Raw genomic sequence first — 20,323 nt, 5'->3', positions numbered from 1 at the left:
CTCATTTCTCATCTTTCCCAATCAGTGATGACTTTGTAATTTATTACATTTGGCGCAATTCATTACTAAAACTGTATACATACTAGTGTATTTATTTTTAGTGCAAAATATCATTCCTGTTCCCCTTGTGTTCACCTCCTGGCTACTGTCAAGGCGCAGGCAAGATACCTAACCCCCTAACTGGGGGGGTCGCTATGTGGCAGCCCAATCCTCCTGACATCTCTCCCATTAATTGCATGTCTATGTGTGTGCATGTTTGTATTTTTAATACGGCTCGAGCACTTTCACTGTGTGTGTGTGTGTGTGTGTGTGTGAACTGTATAAGGAAGTGAAATATAATGATGCAGATTGATAAAGTCATTATTCTTATCTTCTTCTTTTTGTCTTTAAAGTGCTAAAAAATTAAACATGGTGTCTTCCTAGTCTCACCCAAGTGATTTGAGTCGCCTAAAAACATTAATCATGCTTTAGCTGTCAGGAAAAGTAATGATAAACATTGACAGTGAACTTCTTGCAGATGCATTCAATATGGACATTTCAATGTTGTGACAATTTTCTGTATCACAATTTGAAAAACGAAATTCCTCATACACAAAAGTCCTACTGCTTGTTTTGTTGTTGATAAAAATGTAATTGGGGCAGCATTACGGTTCCAAACAAAATGTATTAAGTTGTGTGGAAATTAGATTTATAAGAGTTGCACAGACACTCACATGCACACACAATATAAAACGCTACACAGGAGATAGAGGAGCTCCTTGATGAGGGTATTCAGATAATTCTAGTCTCTGTCAGAGGCCACAATGCAACAGGCAGACTGCAAAGAACACGCTGACCTCTGTGTGATAAATGACCCTGACATTTACATTAGCCACTGACTGATGTGCATTTATCAGGAGGACACACACACACAGAGCATCAATTTCAGTCACAAAGGAGTGGAAGAATTCCTATCTTAAATGCAGCACCTGTTTTTGTTGCCGCTCCGCTCTGTGTGTCATCTGCACTAACTGGCTAGTTAAAGGGCTCATCTGCCGCCGCAAGCAGATCGATGCTTTTTTCAGGTAGGTGGAAGGTTGGGAATCAGGGAGAGGAAAAGGGATCGGGCAGAGTTACTAGTGTGAGTAACAACCCCCCATGAGAGCAGGGGTCCAGATCAATGCCTGCACATAAATGAGAGAGAATACAAATGGGGGAGTAGAGAGAGAGGAGGAAAGATAGACTGTTGAATCCAGCACAGACTGAACAAAAGTAAAGAGGAAAGTGGCTGAAATGGACGAAGGGAGGAGAGAGAAGCTAAGAAATCTGGCAGATGGCAGGTGAAGAGGTAAAGACAGGAATAAAGAAGAAGGAAGAAAAGTGGAGAAAAATGGACAAACAAGGGTGTAAGAGATTTCACTGCGAGAGGATAAACGCATAAAAGGACAGAAAGCACTGACCGGAGGAAGGGGAGAGCTCTCAACATTGTCACGGTCCTTCTATCTCAGTCTCCATCAACGGCCCGACAAATTGTTCTTTATTTCCTCAATTGCTTTTAAGGAATGGAGTCATTTTTCTTTCTTTTGTTCGGTGAAATCTGTCACTATTATCAGGCTTTCTGCTGCAATTGTACAATAGACGGCATATAAAATAGTGACTTTTGGCTCTATTCTCTTTCTGCTTTCCAATTAATTGCTTTTCTGACTCATTACTGAGTCATCGCAGTATTTAACTTTAATGTTATCATTAAAGAGCGTGGGTGCAAAACGGTCAATCTTGGCTTAGTAGAATCAATAAATGAAATCACGATGAATCACAGATTAATTAAAAGTAAAAACAGTAAGGTCATTATTCTTAACATTTGTAAATAAATAATCAAAATAATACAAGCACACGAGTTCGGTACGAAAGGACCCATTAATGTTCACTAGTGGAATAAAACAGCTTTGAGCAACTACTCTGTCAGAAATACAACAGGAGAAGACACTGTAGCTGTAGCTATAGGCTACTCATACCGACGGCATCATGTTTCCTCTTCAAAAAAGCTCAACATTTACACAGAGATGCAGTTCCGCAGTTGTTTCGAGTGCCCTGCTGAGTGCAATGCTGCTGAGGTCCAAAAACTGAACTTGCTTGGGGCCTTTTGGGGCATGCATCAAATCACATATTTAGATGTTTTTTTATGACTTTTGTTGTATACCCCTTGGAAAAAACACTGGTGACCTCAATGGTGGTTACTGCCATGCTTACCAGAGGTGGCGGTTCGCAATAAGATTGAGTACTCATGTGGACAAATACCAGACGTGCCTGTACTCAGTAGTGGTAAGTACTAGCCCGTTTCAGGCAATGGAAAAGTCGCTGTTAGTTCACAGTAAGCATGGCTAACTTTAAAAAGATTAAAATAAGCCTTTATTTTTTTATTAAACTGTCTAACTTGCATTGGACTAATCCCGGGATACAAGGCAACATGTGGCTCTGGAGCCGCATGTAGCTCTTTAGCCCTTCTCCAGTGGCTCCCTGTGGCTTTGACAAAAAATTATATTTATTTATTTATTTATTATTGTTGTAGGCATTAAGTGATTCTTACATCCTCCCATTGTAAAAATGTGTAGCCACTACATACCAAATAAAAGAAATGTTTCAATATTTCGTCAACTAAAATGTGCGTCATATGTTGTATGTATGTCTTGAGTCTACAGCTACTCGAGCTATTGATTCCAAGTCTCAGAGGAAAATAGAGAATCTTGTTTGCTTCTTTCACCACCAACCCTGCTGGCTCACTGGTATGCTTGATTAAATATGTTTTGCGGCTCCAGACAGATTTTTCTTTTTTGGGGCCAAAATGTCTCTTTTGATAATGAAGTTTGCTGACCACCGAACTAATCTAAGAAGACTGACCTAACTCTACAGAGCAGTCTAAAATATTTTTGTGAATGTAGTCCCTCGTAATAATATTGACACAACACCCAGTACCCTCTCATTTTGTCAATGAAGAGATGTCCTGCAGTAGCTTCAGTCGAGCGTAGGTTAAGTTTGAGAAAGTTTCTGCAGTGGAAATCACTGATTTAATTTTCCTTTAAAGTGGTATTGAACCAGAGGACATGCAACTGGTCAATCAGATAAAACCATCTGGACTCCTGAGGAACTGAAGTACTGTCTTCATCAAAATACAGTGCTAAGAGTTGTGAAAGTCCCGGTGTGTTGAGCTTGTTAGCCCAAGAAAATTATGTCTGAGAGAATTAAAGGAAACAGGAAAGACAAACAGCCTTACTCTCATCAGGGTTAGGTGAGGCGAGGATGGCGCTGTGCTTCCTCTTCACCTCCTCGACTTTCTCTGCCAGCGACTCGATAAAACCCCGGATCTCCTCCACCTGACACAAGAGAGAGGGGGAGAGACCAAAAGGCACTTTAGATCTCCTCAGTGCTGAGGCAGGAAGCACCAGTGATTAGCCTGAGTGATGTTGATAGAAACTGAACTGAAGATGTCATTATCATATTAGAGGCAGAATGGAAGCAGAGTGAAGCAGGTTTAAGTGAAAGAACACACACACACACACACACACACACACACACACACACACACACACACACACACACACACACACACACACACATACAGTATATAAAAAGTTTTTTCATGTTTATCTGGGCTCAATCATAATTTCTATGTGACTTTACAAACACTGGAGCAATCTGTTACGTATGTGTGTATGTGAGAGATGTGTGGACTGAATTACCATATCATATCATCAATAAACAGACATTTATTCACATGTCAATCACAATTAATACAAACAGAGCTACATCAGATGAAGGATTTTTGACCTACAACAACTGGCAGAAAAAATTAATCACTATGTGCAATAAAAATGACTCTGTTTCCTACTTTTGAAACAGAAAGCCACCACTCACCTGAGTCTTTACAACCTGTGATGTAATTCAGGATGTTGAGGTGTGAATGTGTGAATCAGGGCTTAAATAAGACTGTGCCGTGAAAAGGGAGCTGCAAAAAGCACCAAAAGATGATAAGGCTAGTATACGCCACATAGCAACAAGTATGTGAATGATTGAACATTACACCTATATTTGATCGTTGAATATCTAATTATAAAGTCTCCACACTTCCCAGTAAGATTTGTTACCATTCAGCCACAAAATTATTAGTCAGGTTGGGATGATGTTGGGCTCACAGTCTGTGTTCCAGTTCATCCCAAAGGTGTTGTGTTGAAGGCATTTGTGCAAGCCAGGTTCTTGGCTTGTTGCCTAACTATTAAACAAATCTCAGCCATACTGTACAGAAAGACGACAGACGAACCCAACAAACTAATTAGCTAAAAATAAAATATCCCCACAGAAGATATTAAAAAAGAATAAAAAATGGTACATTTACAGTTTGTAATTTGTTGTGCTCATCATCTCTCTTTCAAATATATACACTCAAAGGAATTTTTTTAAACAAATGAGCTTGTAGTCAGATCAGACCGAGCCAGGCTGGCTATTTCCCCTGTTTTTATGCTAAGCTAAGCTAACTGGCTGCTGTCAGGAGCTTCTATGTAGAGTACAGACATGAGAGCGGGATCAGAGTGAACTCCTGGCAAGAAAGCTACAAAACGTATTTCCCGAAATGCTGAATTACTCCTTTACTTCATTAAATGCATTAAAGAAAACTGACCCTGGAAGTGCATCACATTCGTATCCTCCTTTGAACTCTGCTCTTCACAGCATCATCTGCCACCAAGATCCAGGTTTGACATTCTAACCAATCACCTTCCTCCCCCACCCCGCTGGTGCTGCCTCTGGCGCAGGCAACAGCTGGACGAGCAGTAGGTCACATCTGTCTGTGACTTCATCAATCTCTACTTTCATCTCAATCTGTCATCTACCCGCGATCACGTTCTCCTCCTCTACACCTGCTCCGCTACAGGCCAGCCTGTTCTCCCTGCATTCTTCTATGATACGTCCATTGTTATTTCCCCCGTGCATTTCTCCGGTTTGACATTTGCATTTGCAGTCCACCTTTAACATCTCACAGCTCTGCACTCCCTCCTTCTCTGCATCCATACATTCTTGAGCTTTTCCTCCTCCCAGCCTGGGTCATTATTCTCCCATTATGTCTTTAATTAGCTGCTGATTGGATCTGTTTTTTAATAACAACATAATTGGCTCTGGAAGACCACTGGGGAGAGACCATGTATTACAGAAGGCGCTAAGGTACGAGTTAAATAAGGTAAGGTAGGAAGAGATCACAAAGTTAAAAAGTAAGAGTGAGACAGGAATACAGGGAGGAGGAGGAAATGAAATAGATGGTAAGTGAGCAGAAGATGAAACCACTTTAAGCTGTCTCAGTTTGGAGACCATGTGTTAGTGAGTCATGGTGAGCGTCTCAGGTCTCAAAAGACATCAGGAAAATTTAATTGGTGTGGGAGAAAAAATCATTTTAACAGCTCACATACATGCAGAAACAAATAAAGAGACACACAAACACTCACAGGATGACGTCAACAATTTTATAACTTCTCTTAATTAACTTAACAAGGTGCTTGTATGGACCGTGACGTTTGTCTGTATTTGCTACAAACGCCCCTGTGAACCAGCCAAATCCCACAGATTTGAAAAACAAAAAGAATTTGTCATCTAATTTTAGTTTCAAAAGTCAAATTTATATCTGGTAAGGATAATTTCAGAAGGCTTGAGTCCACAGTGAGTCTGTCTTGCTTTTGCTCACTTCATTCTTGCATCATCCCCCCGAAGGATTTTGGAGGCGTGATATGAGCATCGCCACACGATGTAACAAGAGCACTGATAAATGTAATGGTGTTGATATGCATCTCATATATGGCAGACACATAGATGGATAAGGCTGAAAATCTAAGCAGACCTTTATTACTCTTTGTCTCACTGTGTAATAATCAGTGGTTAAAGGGCAAATTCATACATTTTCTTTACTACAAGCTTTGAGGTTTATGCACAGTTTAAAACTAATATAGGGAAAATCAGAATACTGTGTTTCTAAATCCATCATAATTCAACATATAGGCCTGATTTACCACAAAACTATAACTGTAACGGTAAACAAACCTTTTACAGCATCATAAAACATTAAAACCTTAGCAGGGTTCCTCAGTGTTACAGCTTAGTTCATAAGGCTGAAGCCTCAACTAAGCATCACATGTTGCAGACACAAGCATGCAAACACTTGAATCAAAGGTGTGAAATCAACATACAACATATGGTCCAGATTACACATCCAGACTGAAGGCCATAAAGTGTGGAGGTAAACAGCCTGTATGTCACATGTCAAACCTGCTGTTGAATGACATAGCAGAAGGTAAAGACTTCATTACAGTTCCCATCTGTAGTGATTTAGCCACTCCAACTCCAACATTTCATTTTAAAACTCAATCACCGACCAGGTTGTGTTTGCTTTGCTAGTTTGATGAGCTGAGAGTAGAAAAACTTCTCTGGTTCATGATGAAGAAAAATGTCACCGACAGGCAACAGTAAGGCTCCTCCATGTGTTTTAGTAGTGATGATCAATGGTTTCTTTCATCACTGTGTCAGGCCTGTGAATATGCCCAGAATTAAACATAAGAACATAAATCAGATCCTGGATGCAGCACATTCTCAATTTTCAGATGACACTGTGAAAAGTTAAAATATATCATGATACAAATATGTGAAGATTCAAATCGGTGAGATGAAAAATTTATTGTGGTATCAAGGCGCAAAGACATTAGTTACACTTCACAAAAAGCAAACACACTGTTTATTAATACCCTACTTCAGAAATAAAGAGCGATTCTATAATTTAATAAAATAAATTAAAATAAAAAAATAAAAAATTATATATTTTGTAAATTCTTGTCTGAGAAAATCTTTTTAATTCATAATTTGTCTTCAACAAACATGAAAGAATCATTAACCCAGTATTGTCAATTGTATTGAATCATGAGTTGAATGTATCATTACATCCCTTGTGAAAAGTATAAATGAATACCATTTCACATAACTTATATAATCAGATTTTCAGACCTTTATATCTACAACAACAAACAATTTAAAGTAAAGGTAGGAATAAAGAATATGTATTTCTAACGTACTAGTGAGATCAAAGTAAAGACTAATTAAAATATCCATCATGCCTTCTTTTCCAAGATGTTTTAGACAAAGTAAACTAAAAGAAATCAAAATCTAAATATTCCGATGTTTTACTATGAATAACAATATTTTTTATGTAATAATATTTTAATGAGAAATTTCATGAAAAATTGATACTTTCTTTCTCATCTTTGACTCACTTTCCACTTGGGCTCTTGGAGATTATGGATGACGATGTAAGAGGCATAACCTGTATCACGCTGTTCATGTCTTGTTAAGGATAAATGCATTGTTGGTTTTGGTTTCTTCAAGGGATTTGTTGACAATGATAAAATGTAGCCTTATTCTTAAATTGCCATATAGGCAATTACATCCACACAAACACACTCACACACACACTTTATCCCATTATGGTGCAAAACCAGACAGAGACACAGCCACATGCATGCTTGCACAAACAAATACCACAAACACATTATGAAATCAATACCCAGACTCTGAGGGTCATGTTTATGGTGTGAGTAATGGACAGAGGGCTGCCGTGGTCTCCCCTACTATCTGTCTAGTATCCCTCAAGATAGCCACTGAAAGCTTAATTAACGCACCCAGTCAGGGTGAGAGCCTGATTACTCCTTCTCTTCCTCTGCTCCTTTAATCTGCTTCCTTCACTATCTACATCTCCCTCTCTTCCTACCAGATCCCTCCTCTCTGGTCTGGTTGTCTAACTTATCCACATCACTCTCTTTTCACCGTCACTCCTCCCTTTTTGCTTGGTCTCAAACTGTTCTCTGTTGATCCCCCTGTCGCCACATTTCACTCATCTTCCTCTTCCTTCACTTTCTCACTTGAGACAAATGTAACAGACGGAAATTCCAGACAGATAAAGAGATGTACGTTCCAGTATCTAGGATGGATACAGACAGTCTGTCAGAGGCCAACGAGCAGAAATGAGAGCAGGAAAATGTGAGAGCCTGCAGTGTTCCCTCAGAGCTTAAACATAATTACAGTGTTTTAGATGTAATTTTGAAGTTATACCATGTATTACACCCCTGTAATGATTGTCAAATCTGGAACTCTGCGTATTTAGTCCTGGGTGCAGATGTAAAAACCTACTTGAAAGAATCTCATCTGTAAAAATAGATTTATGGGAAGCTGGGAGATATTCGTGCACTCCAAGTGAAATCTTTGTTTGGATTTTCATTATGAAGTCAGCCGTGTGCAATTCTGGGCACTGAACTGGACAACTTGATGACTACTTGATCATCACCTCTCTTTTGATATTAATAGACAGGATATGAAGGTGCAGCCGAGGTCTGATATTAAGGTGGCATCTCTTCTATTTGCAGATGATGTTGTCCGTTTGGTTTTATTGGAATTCAATCCCTGATGTACTATGAAAGAGTTTGCAGCTCAGTGTGACGCTGCTAAGATGAAGATCAGCACCTTTAAGCCTTATAATAGGCTTCTCTTTCCATAATGAGTGAATTGCTTAACCCTTAAATGCACACTTACTGTCTTTAGGACTATATTACACTCTGTCTAGCAGCTGAGATGAATCAAGCCACAGCACCTTTACAATGATAGTAGCCAGTTCAGGTAGTTTGAGCACCTAATAAGGATGCTTCCTGGTCTCCTTTTGAAATCTCCCAGTCAGACTGGCGTTCTTAGAGGAACTTCTTCAGATAAACACCATTGAAAACTCTTCTAAAAGATAGGTCAGATCAATCTGCATGACAGTTTTAATTAATTTAATCACCTGAAGAATTCTTATGTTTCTGTTACCTTAGAATGAGCCTTTTATATTTACAGATGCTGCAGAGTCCACAGAGTCTGCCATGTCTCTACAGTAGCTCAGAACGGACAAAACAAACACTGCCTCTAGATAGGGCCTTACATGTTTTTCTTGAGTTCTGCAGCCACTGTAGTTTCTGCTTTGTGCTCGGTTGAGTCACAGGATCTCAGCTGATTGCAATCTATAATCTCACTAGATGCCACTAAGACCTACACACTGGTCCTTTAATAAAGACACCAGGCAATAATTGACCTTTTTTAATCATTCCGAGAAACCGTGATCTGATTTTATGCTGCACACAGCATGAGTCTGCTAACAGCAGGGTTCAGTGGAGCGAGTTGGTTACCTTGCTGAGAAGTTGGAGGTGTGCAGCCTGTCGCCTGCAACTCTTCATCTAACAGCTCAGTGTGGCTGCTCCTTCTCGTTCCATTACTCCCTCAAATATTGCTGTCAAAAAATGACAAAATTACCTTTGTCTTGTTTTGTAGATGCATTTTCTGTGAACAATACCAGTCAGTGCTAATCTCAGTGGCAAACACACTGCATTTCTTGTGACTAGTTCAAAATAAAAGTCCACTCTTGACTTTTAATGTGAAGCTGCAGCAGTAGGAAATGTTTGGTTTGCAACTTAATACATCAAAATATTTCCGCCACCCAGTTTGAGATAGATAGTGACTCAACAGACGTTTATTTAAATGAAAATCATAGAGATTATTACCTTAATTGTTTATTGCAGCAGTGGGACACATTTTCATTTAGCAGCGTGGCTCTGCTCCTATGATTCTGCAAGTGCAAGTGTGACACAGACTTGTCTCTAAGCTCACAAACACACAGGAGAGCGTGAGATACACAACACTTAAATTTACATGGACTCATTCTGAATGAATGAATGGACAAATCTAAATGCTAATGCAGGAGGAAGCGGGGGAGGGGGAGGGAGTTGAACTACTGAGAAGCAGGTTGTAGCAGCATGGAAGCCGAATGAATGAGCACTATTTGTATTTGTGTGCAGCCCAGTTGCTTGAATTAATGGTCTTGGTCATATATGATTGTAGATATATGGGACACGTGAATTTAAAATGACTGCTATGCCTGCCTGAAATACCACGTGGTTCAATTTAGCAGCAATTGTCAAACCCCTATATTATATACAGTACGACCATCATATGCCTGTTGGTTAGTTACAATAAGTAACAGCTGTTTCTCGTTGCAGGTGTCGTCTGTATTTTCTGTCACGATTTTTTAATGTATATACCCTTTTTATATGAAATATCTATACAGGGCTTTTGATTGATGCACCTGCTGCTCAGTCACAGACAATTTAACCTCTTTGGTGATGTGTTTGTTGTCTCGTGTTGCTTTGAAAACTCACATATCAAAGAGCTGTTAGTCAGACCTCTTTCATAACTCACAAATGCTGGTAAACGCCATTCAACCTCTCACGACCTACTTTGTAGCCCCATTTGCAATGGATATTGAAACACTTCAAAGTTAAAGCCCTGATGTACGTAAATTGTAATACACAGGCTGCCTCGTGAAATATAAGAGCAGCGACAGCGGATGAAAGACATGATGAATGATGATAGATATGGACTCTACTTATTTGAGCTGAATATTCCTGCGTTTTACATTTGAACCAATCGTGGGAGATGTATGTAGCAGGCCACTTAACATGGACCACCACCCCTCTCTGAGAGCCATGACGATGTTCAGTTTGTGTTCAGCACATGTGCACAGCGTGAACAGGGAAATACTCTCTCAAATGCATTCACAGATGCAGTTTTACACAGGCTCACTGCATACAGTATCTGTCATGCACAACAGGAGAGACTGGAAGGAAATAAGTGAAAACACCAATGTTGTTATGCAGAACTGGACATGAAGAGAACTGTTGCAGTGTTGAATCAATTAATATTTTAAATGAGATAAAATACAAGGTGATCCTTGCCACACGAGCGACAACATCAATAGCTATAAATCATATGAATGCTCCCCAGACAGGAGAAATGGCATGAGATTGATTACAGAGCCTCTGAAAAACCAACACGATTAGATTCAACATCAGGAGACGGTGGATACACGGGCATATTGTAGTTCAGCAAGTTATCTGGACTTTAATTTAAGATGGCGAGCTATTAGCCTACTATCAACCTGTTAAATATGTGAATGGGAATAGAAGTGATGACTGACAGACAAGAGAGAGAGAGAGAGAGAGAGAGAGAGAGAGAGAGAGAGAGAGAGAGAGAGAGAAGAAAAAAAAGATCAAGACTGTGAGAGAAACAAACCTGTTCAAAGAATTCGTCCATGAAGCCTTTTTCCATCCCCACGGCCACTTCATCCTCCTCCTCTGTCGTCTCCTTCCCCTGGACAAACACACACACACACACACACACACACACACACACACACACACACACACACACACACACACACACACACACACACACACACACACACACACACACACACACACAGGGAATTATTTGAAACAGCTAAAAGGTAAAACAATGAAAATGATCACAGAAATAATTCAAAAGACTTCAATGTAAAACGCAAGACATGCTCTAAAATAACACTGGTCACCACTGGACTGGAACATGTAATGCATTATTCAAGGTTAAATAGGACATTGTTAACACTCTCCCAACCTCTCCACCCATCAACTGATTAGAAATAAGGAGCACTTAACGGCACTTGTAATTAGAACCACAGGTCGAGTGATTAGCAAGTTATCATTGAATTAGAACCTGGGGGAAGAAAAAACCTTGACTTTTATACACCTTTATACAGCGTTTGCAGATACATGAAGACATTTCAGCCTGAAGGAATGGTTCAGAATTTGTGTGAAATATGGTTATTTTCTTTCTTGATGAGAGTTAGACGAGAAGATGAACATCACTCTCATGTCTGTCTGTTATGAAGCTAGTTAAAAGACGATTAGCTTATCTCACTATAAAGACTGGCAACAGGGAAACATTTCAAATCCACCTAGCAGCACCTCTAAAGCTCCCTACATTCTCACTTCTCATCTACAGTAACTCTCTGCAAGAAAGTGAGAGCACATATTTCCCCAAATGTCCAAATGTACAATATGGGAAGAAATAGAAATAACATTAGACAACAACAGAAAAAAGTTAGTAGTGTGTTCTGCTGTAAGTGTATTGCCATATGTCTGGTGTTACTGCTGGTATATTTACATCAGCACAGTCGGAAATTGTTGGCATGTATTGTAATCTCTAAAAAGGTTTCCATTTCTAACTCAAACTATAACAAAACTAAAAAAAGATTCAGGCTAAACAGGGACTTTAAATAACTTTAATTGATGCTAAAAGAGAGCTTCCAACATCTAAAAATTCAAAACATTCATCTCTAAAAGTTACAACTTCTCAAACTTTCTGGCATCGAACTAATGATTCATTCTGAAATACTAATTTCTAATCACATATCAGCCATTACACTACATTAGCTGGGGTCTCATGCGGCTTCTATCTCATTCATCCAGCCTCTGTCAAACTAATTCAATTCCCAATTAGCAGTCTATGAGATCCATTTGCTTATCAACGCTGTAGAGAAGGACTGTAGTTTTCGTCTTCTTTTGACTCCTTATTCTCATCCCAAAGATTTCCCAACAGTAAGGAGAGAATCTTAGAGATACAAGTTCACATGTGACGTGTAGTTTCTATTATCTTTGGTTAATTAATGTATTGGCTGATTAACTGATCAGTAGATCGAAAGAAATTTTATCTGCAGCGATTTCAATAATCATTTTCAAGCAAACGTTCACTGGTTCCACTTACTAAAATGTGCAGATTTAATTTATTATTGGATTGGACTCTTGAATATGGAAATGTATAATGGACATCTTTCTACATTTTAGACATTCATTTCATAGATATTTCATGGACAAAACTATTTCTTGATTAACTGGGGAAATGCAGCTCTAGACTACAGAAGAATCTCATATAATGCATAATGCATATAACAAAATCTTTCTCAACAACATGCAGCTCAAGTCTCCGGTCTCCAGCCTCCAGCAACTCTAAATGTTTATTTTTTAAATTCCTATTGACCCAAAGGTCAAGTCTTGTACGTTTTAAATGATGGAATTTCCATATTGTGTGCTGTGGATCACAGAAAAGGTGTTGGGTTGTGGTGTGATATTGGAGTAGAAGTTACTGTCGAAAGCTTCAGTTTCTACACGTTCTACTTTTTAACAAGTAATCGCTGTAGAAACCAATATCCTGAGCAACCCCCAACATTTTAAAACAACCACATATTTAAGAACCACAAAGACTATCAAGATATTATTTTCATTCCAGCCACAAGTGCCGGCAGTAGGCCAGGTTTGTCTAGACAAAGACACTAATGTGAATGCATTAAAGGAACTGTGAGTTGGGGAAGCAATTTTCAATAGAAGGAATGGACTGATTCTGTTGAAATGTTTAATACGTCAGTAATGGCTGCATTATACATCAGTGGTATGCTAATCTAGAGCAAACTGATATCTGCATCTGTGCTATTATCATGGCTGTATGATCTGTGTGGTTCTGCAAAAGCTCTGTTTCAACATTGATTTTACACTGAATATATGTTAGTGTATGGTCAGATCAGCTGCTTTTCCAAATGTATATTTCCATTTATGCAACAATTTATGGTTGTTGTTGTTGTTTTACAGTCCTTTAACTGTCCTTGAACAGAATTGAGACACTTGTAACAGCGTATGTCTGGTGTTTACTTACTGATAGGGGCTTATTCACACAATCACAAATCTGACATAGACAGGGAAAGTAGGGAATAAAGGTAGGGAAATGGAGAGAAGAACAGTGGGAGAAGAACCACGTCCGAGGGGACAGACTTCAGTGAGAGATGTGAGACAATTGACCCTTCAAGCACCTTTTTGCTCTGTGCTCTAATAACAGTTGAGGAAGCCTCAGTCAGAAACTCGATTAACTTGCTCATTTCCTGTAGGCCTACTTAGATACACTGTGTGCTAGACGCGTCAATATTGAAAAAACATCAACATTTTGAAGATGGTTGAAAGATAAACGCAACATATATATAGTCACATCTCAAAATGCTAGCTAATGAGCTAGCTAATCTACATCAATCGATAATTAGCTGACATTTTGTTGCTTTTATCTTTTAGCCATTTTCAAAACTTTTGTCTTTTCAACATAGACGAGTCTAGCACATAGCATATCTAGCTATGTAGGCTAGTGACCTATTTTATGGATATTTCATATTATATTCAATGCAAACCAACATCTGTAAAAGGACAATTGTGAAGAGTGAACACAATAACTGCAGGAAGTTTGTGTAACATTATCTAAACCCATTATATATAACTAATAAATATAATCAAGGAACAACAACATGACAAACAACATTCAGTTAATAAATCATTCTGTTCATTCTGTTCTGTTTTTCCCAATTTGAGCGCTTAATGAGATCAACTGTCCTGACAGCAGTCAATATGGTGGGCATAATTTTCTTGTCTCATTTTGAAGCATTCAATAAATAAAGGTTTGGTGTTGGTATGGCAATGAAGTGCATTTGAGTAACTGCAGACAACTAGAAGCAGAGAGAAAAGAGGCAGCAACAGCAGGAGGCAGGGGAAGAGGAGGAGGAGGAGGAGGAGGACAAGCAGAGAATCAGTATAAGCTCCAAGAGCACCAGTCGTGTGTTCTGCCTCCACAGAGAGATGCTGTATCTCCAGCAGAGAGAGGAGGCTTTACTTCGAGTGGTCAGGAGGGGAGAAAACTGAGGGTGGTGCACCCCAAACCTCCACCTCCCACCCAGATCTGAAGCTCCTGCTGAGCCACAAAGAGGCTGGCTGAGGACTTCAATGCTGCACTCTTGACTCAGCCTACAGACTTGGACTTGACTGTCCACACACAGCAGATGCTCTGAGCCAGACACGCAAACATACATGCACACTACAGCTGACACATTGATGATATACAACAGATTGTTAACACACAGAGAGAACAAGGCCTACACAAGCCTGTCCCCATTAGGCCACAACCCTTGAATCCGCTCTGCCTCTGGGGCTCACACTCTGGTGAAACACCCCGGCAGGAGCAGTGGCCTGATTATGCTGTTTATTAGATTAGAGAGTTGTTCTAGGCACTATGCCAGCAGGGAGTCGCTCCATAAAGACAAAAGGCAGTGCCTGCACATCCAGTGTAAACAGGAGGAGGAGGAAATACAGTCCATGAGTGAGGGAACGAGAGATAAAACAGACATCGAGTGAGCAGGCTGCAAGACTCACAGCTGATGTCAGCACAGATAAAAGAGGAAGAGAAGCAGAGCAACACAATAATTACTGAAGCTGTGAAAGTGTAATTGTATGTGCAATAACAGGAAATACAGATGACATCAGGTTGAATGGAGTAGGAGGGGATAAAGTGATCAGTGTACACATTCAGACCCTTTTGCTTGTTTTAATTGAGAATAAGAGAACAGTGACAGACGGTTCAAGAGGAGACGGAAACCCATGTGGGCAGTATTTTATTGTCCTTTTGTGTTTCCATATTAAAGCAGACCTGTTTCCTGCATCTTTGTATTACAGCCAATTCAAACCTCTTCCTGCAGTCCGATTAGAAATGACTAAAATCTATGTCAACTGCACAGAGGAATACTGAGAGCAAAACCAGATTTATTATCATAACACAGCTAGGTAACATTCATTATGGATGTTCCACACACACACACACACACACACACACACACACGCACACACACAAGCATTTGATGACGTATTCATGTTTCCTACAGTACTCAAATACAAAGATATAAACAATAAAAACTGAATCGTATAGGCTCCATCTGCAAAGACTTGCTGCTTACAGAGTATGTAAATCTGATATAGTTCAGTCAGAAGAGACATGAAGAGGACAAGTGGTTCAAGCTCAGGTCACGCACTCACTCACTCACTCACTCACTCACTCACTCACACACACACACACACACACACACACACACACACACACACACACACACACACACACACACACACACACACACACACACACACACACACACACACACATTTATTCTCCTACTGTATAGTTGTGTAAACCCTCACTAGCATAAGAATACATTCCCTCCCCTAACCTTTGCCTTTTGTCGGGTTCCTGTTTCCAGTAATTACCGTAATTACCAGTTTCTGACTGGTAAATAGCATTCATGTCAGCATCAAAGTAGAAATACGACTTGGAATCTCTGATTTCTCTAAAAGCCCTGATACATCCAACTTAATAATATGGAAGTGCCAAACAAAAAAGATGCTTCACATCCACCAAAGTCTGTGTACAGTGTTTACCTCCAAATTGAATTCATTCTAGGTTGTCAGCGCACACTATCTTTAATTCATGTGAACTTTCCCATCTAATAAAACATAATGAATGTGTCATCAGCCTAAACTCAATTCTAACAATACCAGAAATGACAAAATGCATATTTTCTCATGTACCTCCATGCAGGTAACTTTGGTTTAATTAGTCCAGCATCTGTTTCCTGCATTTCTGATGCCACCCCCAATACATTGGGGGAGAATGGGATTCAAAACACAGCATCAGTCTCTGGTACTCTGGATACTCTACAGAACAGTTTTAATCCACAATATAGGAAACAGCAAGGTCTATGAATTACCCAGAATAACTAAGAAATGTTTTTCAAATGTTAATTTGTTGATGCAGTTAAAACCCATTTATTTTTACCTCCACTGTATTGCAGGGCAGAAATAATACCATGGCCAAAAGGTCAGTGCTGTGGAGTTAGGCTGTGGGTGTGCTACCCAGAGGTGAGATATTCAGGTCCATTATTTAAGCAAACATACTAAAACCAACCACAAGTAAAAGCTCTGCATCGTGTATTAACAACAACAAGTACTTAAAGTATTAAAAGTAAAAGTAGTCAGTGTGCAGTACAATGGTTACTGTCAGTGTTTTATTATTATATATTATGTTTTTGGATTAATATTACTGCTGCATTAAAGTGTATGTTGCATTTTAGTGTTAAAATGTATCTTTAAAAAGAAAAGAAAAAGCATCAGACAGAAACCGGCATGTTACCCCTCTAGACCCATCCCAGAAACGGGTTCTTTTTGTGTACACATTTACAAATCTGATAAGACACACAGATTCTAAATACACATTTGCAGGTTCCTGTACACATTCACAAACCTCAGTACATATCTACAGATTCTGCTACGCATTTACAAATCTGATTACGTACACACATACTGAGCTACAGTTAGACAACTCTACACTCAAATTTGTAAATAGTTTTGCTACAATAATGGCTCAATATATATTCAACAGCACATACACACGCACACAACATAAAAATAGCAGTGGACATGTCTTCACCTGTGCCCATGCTCTCAAGCCCTTATTTACCACCTACAAGGTGAGAGATCTACAGTCTATATGCATGCAAGAACAGCTGGCGGTGAAATCACACAGGAAAATTACATTTTCACTTACATTTTACGCATGAAGACAATGCTCGTATCCAGAATGACTTAATTAGGAGTAGAGGAAGTGAAGGGAATTTATAGATCACCAAAAGCATGCATATTTATAAAAAATAAAAAATAAAAGCAAGTTTTCAAGCAAGGATTCAATTGATCAAAAGCTGCAGAGCATTCACAGAGCTGATGCTGACACAGCAAAACCACAAATAAACAAACTGCCCGCACGTCTGACTGCCAGAGTAAATGACCGGCTGATGGAAGAGGAGGAGGACACAGTGTCGGGCTATCGGGACAGAATAATTACACAACCAGGGAGCAGCGTGGGTGACGAGAGGACACAGGAAGTGATAGATTGAGCCAGCCAAATGTAAAACTCAGTCAGTTCCTTTCACATTACTGTGCTGTCTCCTCACTGATAACAACACCAGGAGCAATCTCAGAAGAAAATCAAGTCTCCGTCTTTGATTCAGGGCATGCACTGATGGCTAGTGAGACTTTTTGCAGATGCAGTCAGCTGGAAAATAATAATCTTCATGCCGCTGATTAATGCACTCCTGCTGATAACTTGCTGATAAAAATGCAGATCAATACTTTTTGTTTTAATGTAAGATATATATGTGCTGCAGTATTTTGTACACTAGCTCCACTGTTGTACACATTTCTGCACCGTAGTACTGTACAACAAATTGTGGGAGCGATCACAGAGAATAAAATAAATTCTTCTGTTTGGCAGAGATGTTTGAATTTGAATCTACAGCTGCAGATGTAAACACTCTGCCTTCTCTCCCTAATGATTATTTTAGCAGTAATACCGAACCAGAAACATCAATTTCGGCCTCAATCAATTTTCTGGGGGGTGATTTGACAACACGACAGCTGTTTAGTGCTGGACAGGTTGTGTACAGCGGCTTTTGGAGATATCACAGCATCAACCTCGTTTGATGAGAGCGCTGAGACTGAACAAAACAGTAAAGAGCAGCTTTAAAGACCTTCAACTGCATTCAATTTAGAATAGGGGTCTCAAACTTAAATTTGCTTGGAGCCACTGCTGGTAGTGTCAGGAGGACCACTTCAGTGTACCAGAAGACAGTATATTTCTGAAAATATTTCCATTACTAACATCTGACTTCACAAAAAATGAAGCCTTGCTCTTTTCTTAACAACCGTTATATTTTTTATTAAAAACAGAAATGTGTTTTTATATTAATTTAATATGAAGGGATTTTTTAGATTAGTATGAAAAGAAATAGTAGAGTTAAGAAAGGATAAAATAAATCATCTTGCAGATCGGGTTATATTATATATTTGACATTGCAGGCTGAAGGAGGGTGATGGAGAGGCAATCACATCTTTGCAATCAAGAAAGAGGACGATATCTTTATGTCAGAGCCAGAAAAATGGCGACAGAGAAAATGGTGACAAGTGTGGATGAAATCAAGGCAGCTGTACAGGTTGTTGGGGTTCAATTTAAAGAAATACCACTCTCAAACAGGCATATTTCTTCAATTAAACGTGATGAATGTTAACAGTTCCTATTAGTTGCTACTGCAGTGTCCATGTCTACTGCAAATGACATCAGCAGGGCGGCTACGTCACTCACTACGGATTGGTTAGGGACAACCAGGTCTCACTTTCAAGTTGTCAAATCCTGCAGCTTTGCCAGTGGCCCTCTGCTTCAAAATGTGACACTTACGTATTCCTCTAGTGTCATAGTGACGTCAAAGTATAGAGTGAGAAAGTCTGGATATAGAGGTGGTGGGGTGGATGGATCAAACACAGGACTTTAACCCAGGAGACCTTTGTTTGTGTGTCATGTACAACCAAAAACAAACAATGTCTTTAAAGTTACATATGTAAGAGGTACGTTATGTAAGTCACATTTTATTTGTGTACTTTAGTTACGTCAGGTACGTAACATAACTCACAACCTTTTCATAATCCTAATTAAGTAGTGTTTGTACGTAAACTTAACGAAAATGTGACCTTCACCACGCAAGCTTTACTCTAAAAAGTGATGTTGCAACGTTATAATTACTAACTTGACGGGAAGTTGCCGCAGGGCCGCTGATGAAGCTGCAATATTTGACGAGTTGTGAGTGAGAAAGTGGTGTTAGGAAAAACAAAACCTGTGATTATTAGGGCCTGTCCTCTCTACTCTGGGACCCGTTTCCAAAAAATACTGCTTTCACCCCCCAAAAATGCCGTATCCGTCTGGACACGAGGCCTTTACGATAAAGTATTTATCCGGAATTGAGAAAAACGTATTCGTGAGGACAGGCCCTAAATGGGAAACGGCTATCATGAACATGTCAGACTGAAAAGGTCAGAGAAAATGGCAATTTAGTCTGACTGTAAGTCGGGGTGAGAATTTCTTAGACGTCCTGGAATCGGGAAACCAATCCCTCATATTTTATCAAACTTCTTACTGCTAACAGCCTGAGCATCTATTGTTAGTGTGTGATTCTCTTCTTATATTTTCCTATGTTGTACCCTATGTTATAATTTTCCTGTCACTTTAATATCACTTCCTATTCAATTTTCTTCAAATAAATATATATCTAGTTCCTCAAGACCAGATGCTTTGCTATCCAGTGAAAAAACGATCTGGCCGAGGTTAACAAGAGGATTTATCGGCCCTGCCCGCAGTGAGCAGGGTTCAGCAGATTACACGAAGAAGAAGAATGTGGGTGGGAGAAGAGATGAAGCACTGCCTCCGCAGCAGCAGCACAGAGTCAAAGTGTGTGCATGTGCAACAATTTCTTCTTCCTAACAATCCTCCTCAATGTCCTCCCCCTTTAATCATCTTCCTTTTTCTTTCTCATTCTCCCTGTCTGTCATTCTCTCGCCTCCTTCCTCCAGACTTCAGCTTCACTACAGAATCATTACAGCAGCTGGCCCACACAACATGGACTCAGTTACCTTTGTCTCACTCTCCCTCCTCACGCCTTCACTTTCTTCTTTATCATCCCACCATC

General features: G+C 39.5%; 1 protein-coding gene across 4 annotated transcripts in view; it reads right to left on the bottom strand.

Annotated features, from left to right (window-relative positions):
- Positions 1–20,323, bottom strand: part of stx1a (syntaxin 1A (brain)) — a 58,601-nt gene that overhangs the window by 30,994 nt on the left and 7,284 nt on the right. For all 4 annotated transcript variants that reach the window (XM_051399445.1, XM_051399446.1, XM_051399447.1 and 1 more), the window contains exons 2-3: positions 11,155–11,232; positions 3,251–3,350 (exon numbers count right to left, since the gene is read on the bottom strand). In XM_051399445.1, coding sequence (XP_051255405.1) covers positions 3,251–3,350; positions 11,155–11,232 — 178 coding nt within the window. The remainder of the gene's footprint in view (positions 1–3,250; positions 3,351–11,154; positions 11,233–20,323) is intronic.

Source organism: Dicentrarchus labrax, unplaced genomic scaffold (genome assembly GCF_905237075.1).
Source record: "Dicentrarchus labrax unplaced genomic scaffold, dlabrax2021, whole genome shotgun sequence".
In the NCBI taxonomy this organism is placed as follows: domain Eukaryota; kingdom Metazoa; phylum Chordata; class Actinopteri; family Moronidae; genus Dicentrarchus; species Dicentrarchus labrax.
The sequence above is the reverse complement of the archived record's forward strand: the minus strand, read 5'-3'. Positions and strand labels throughout refer to the sequence as shown.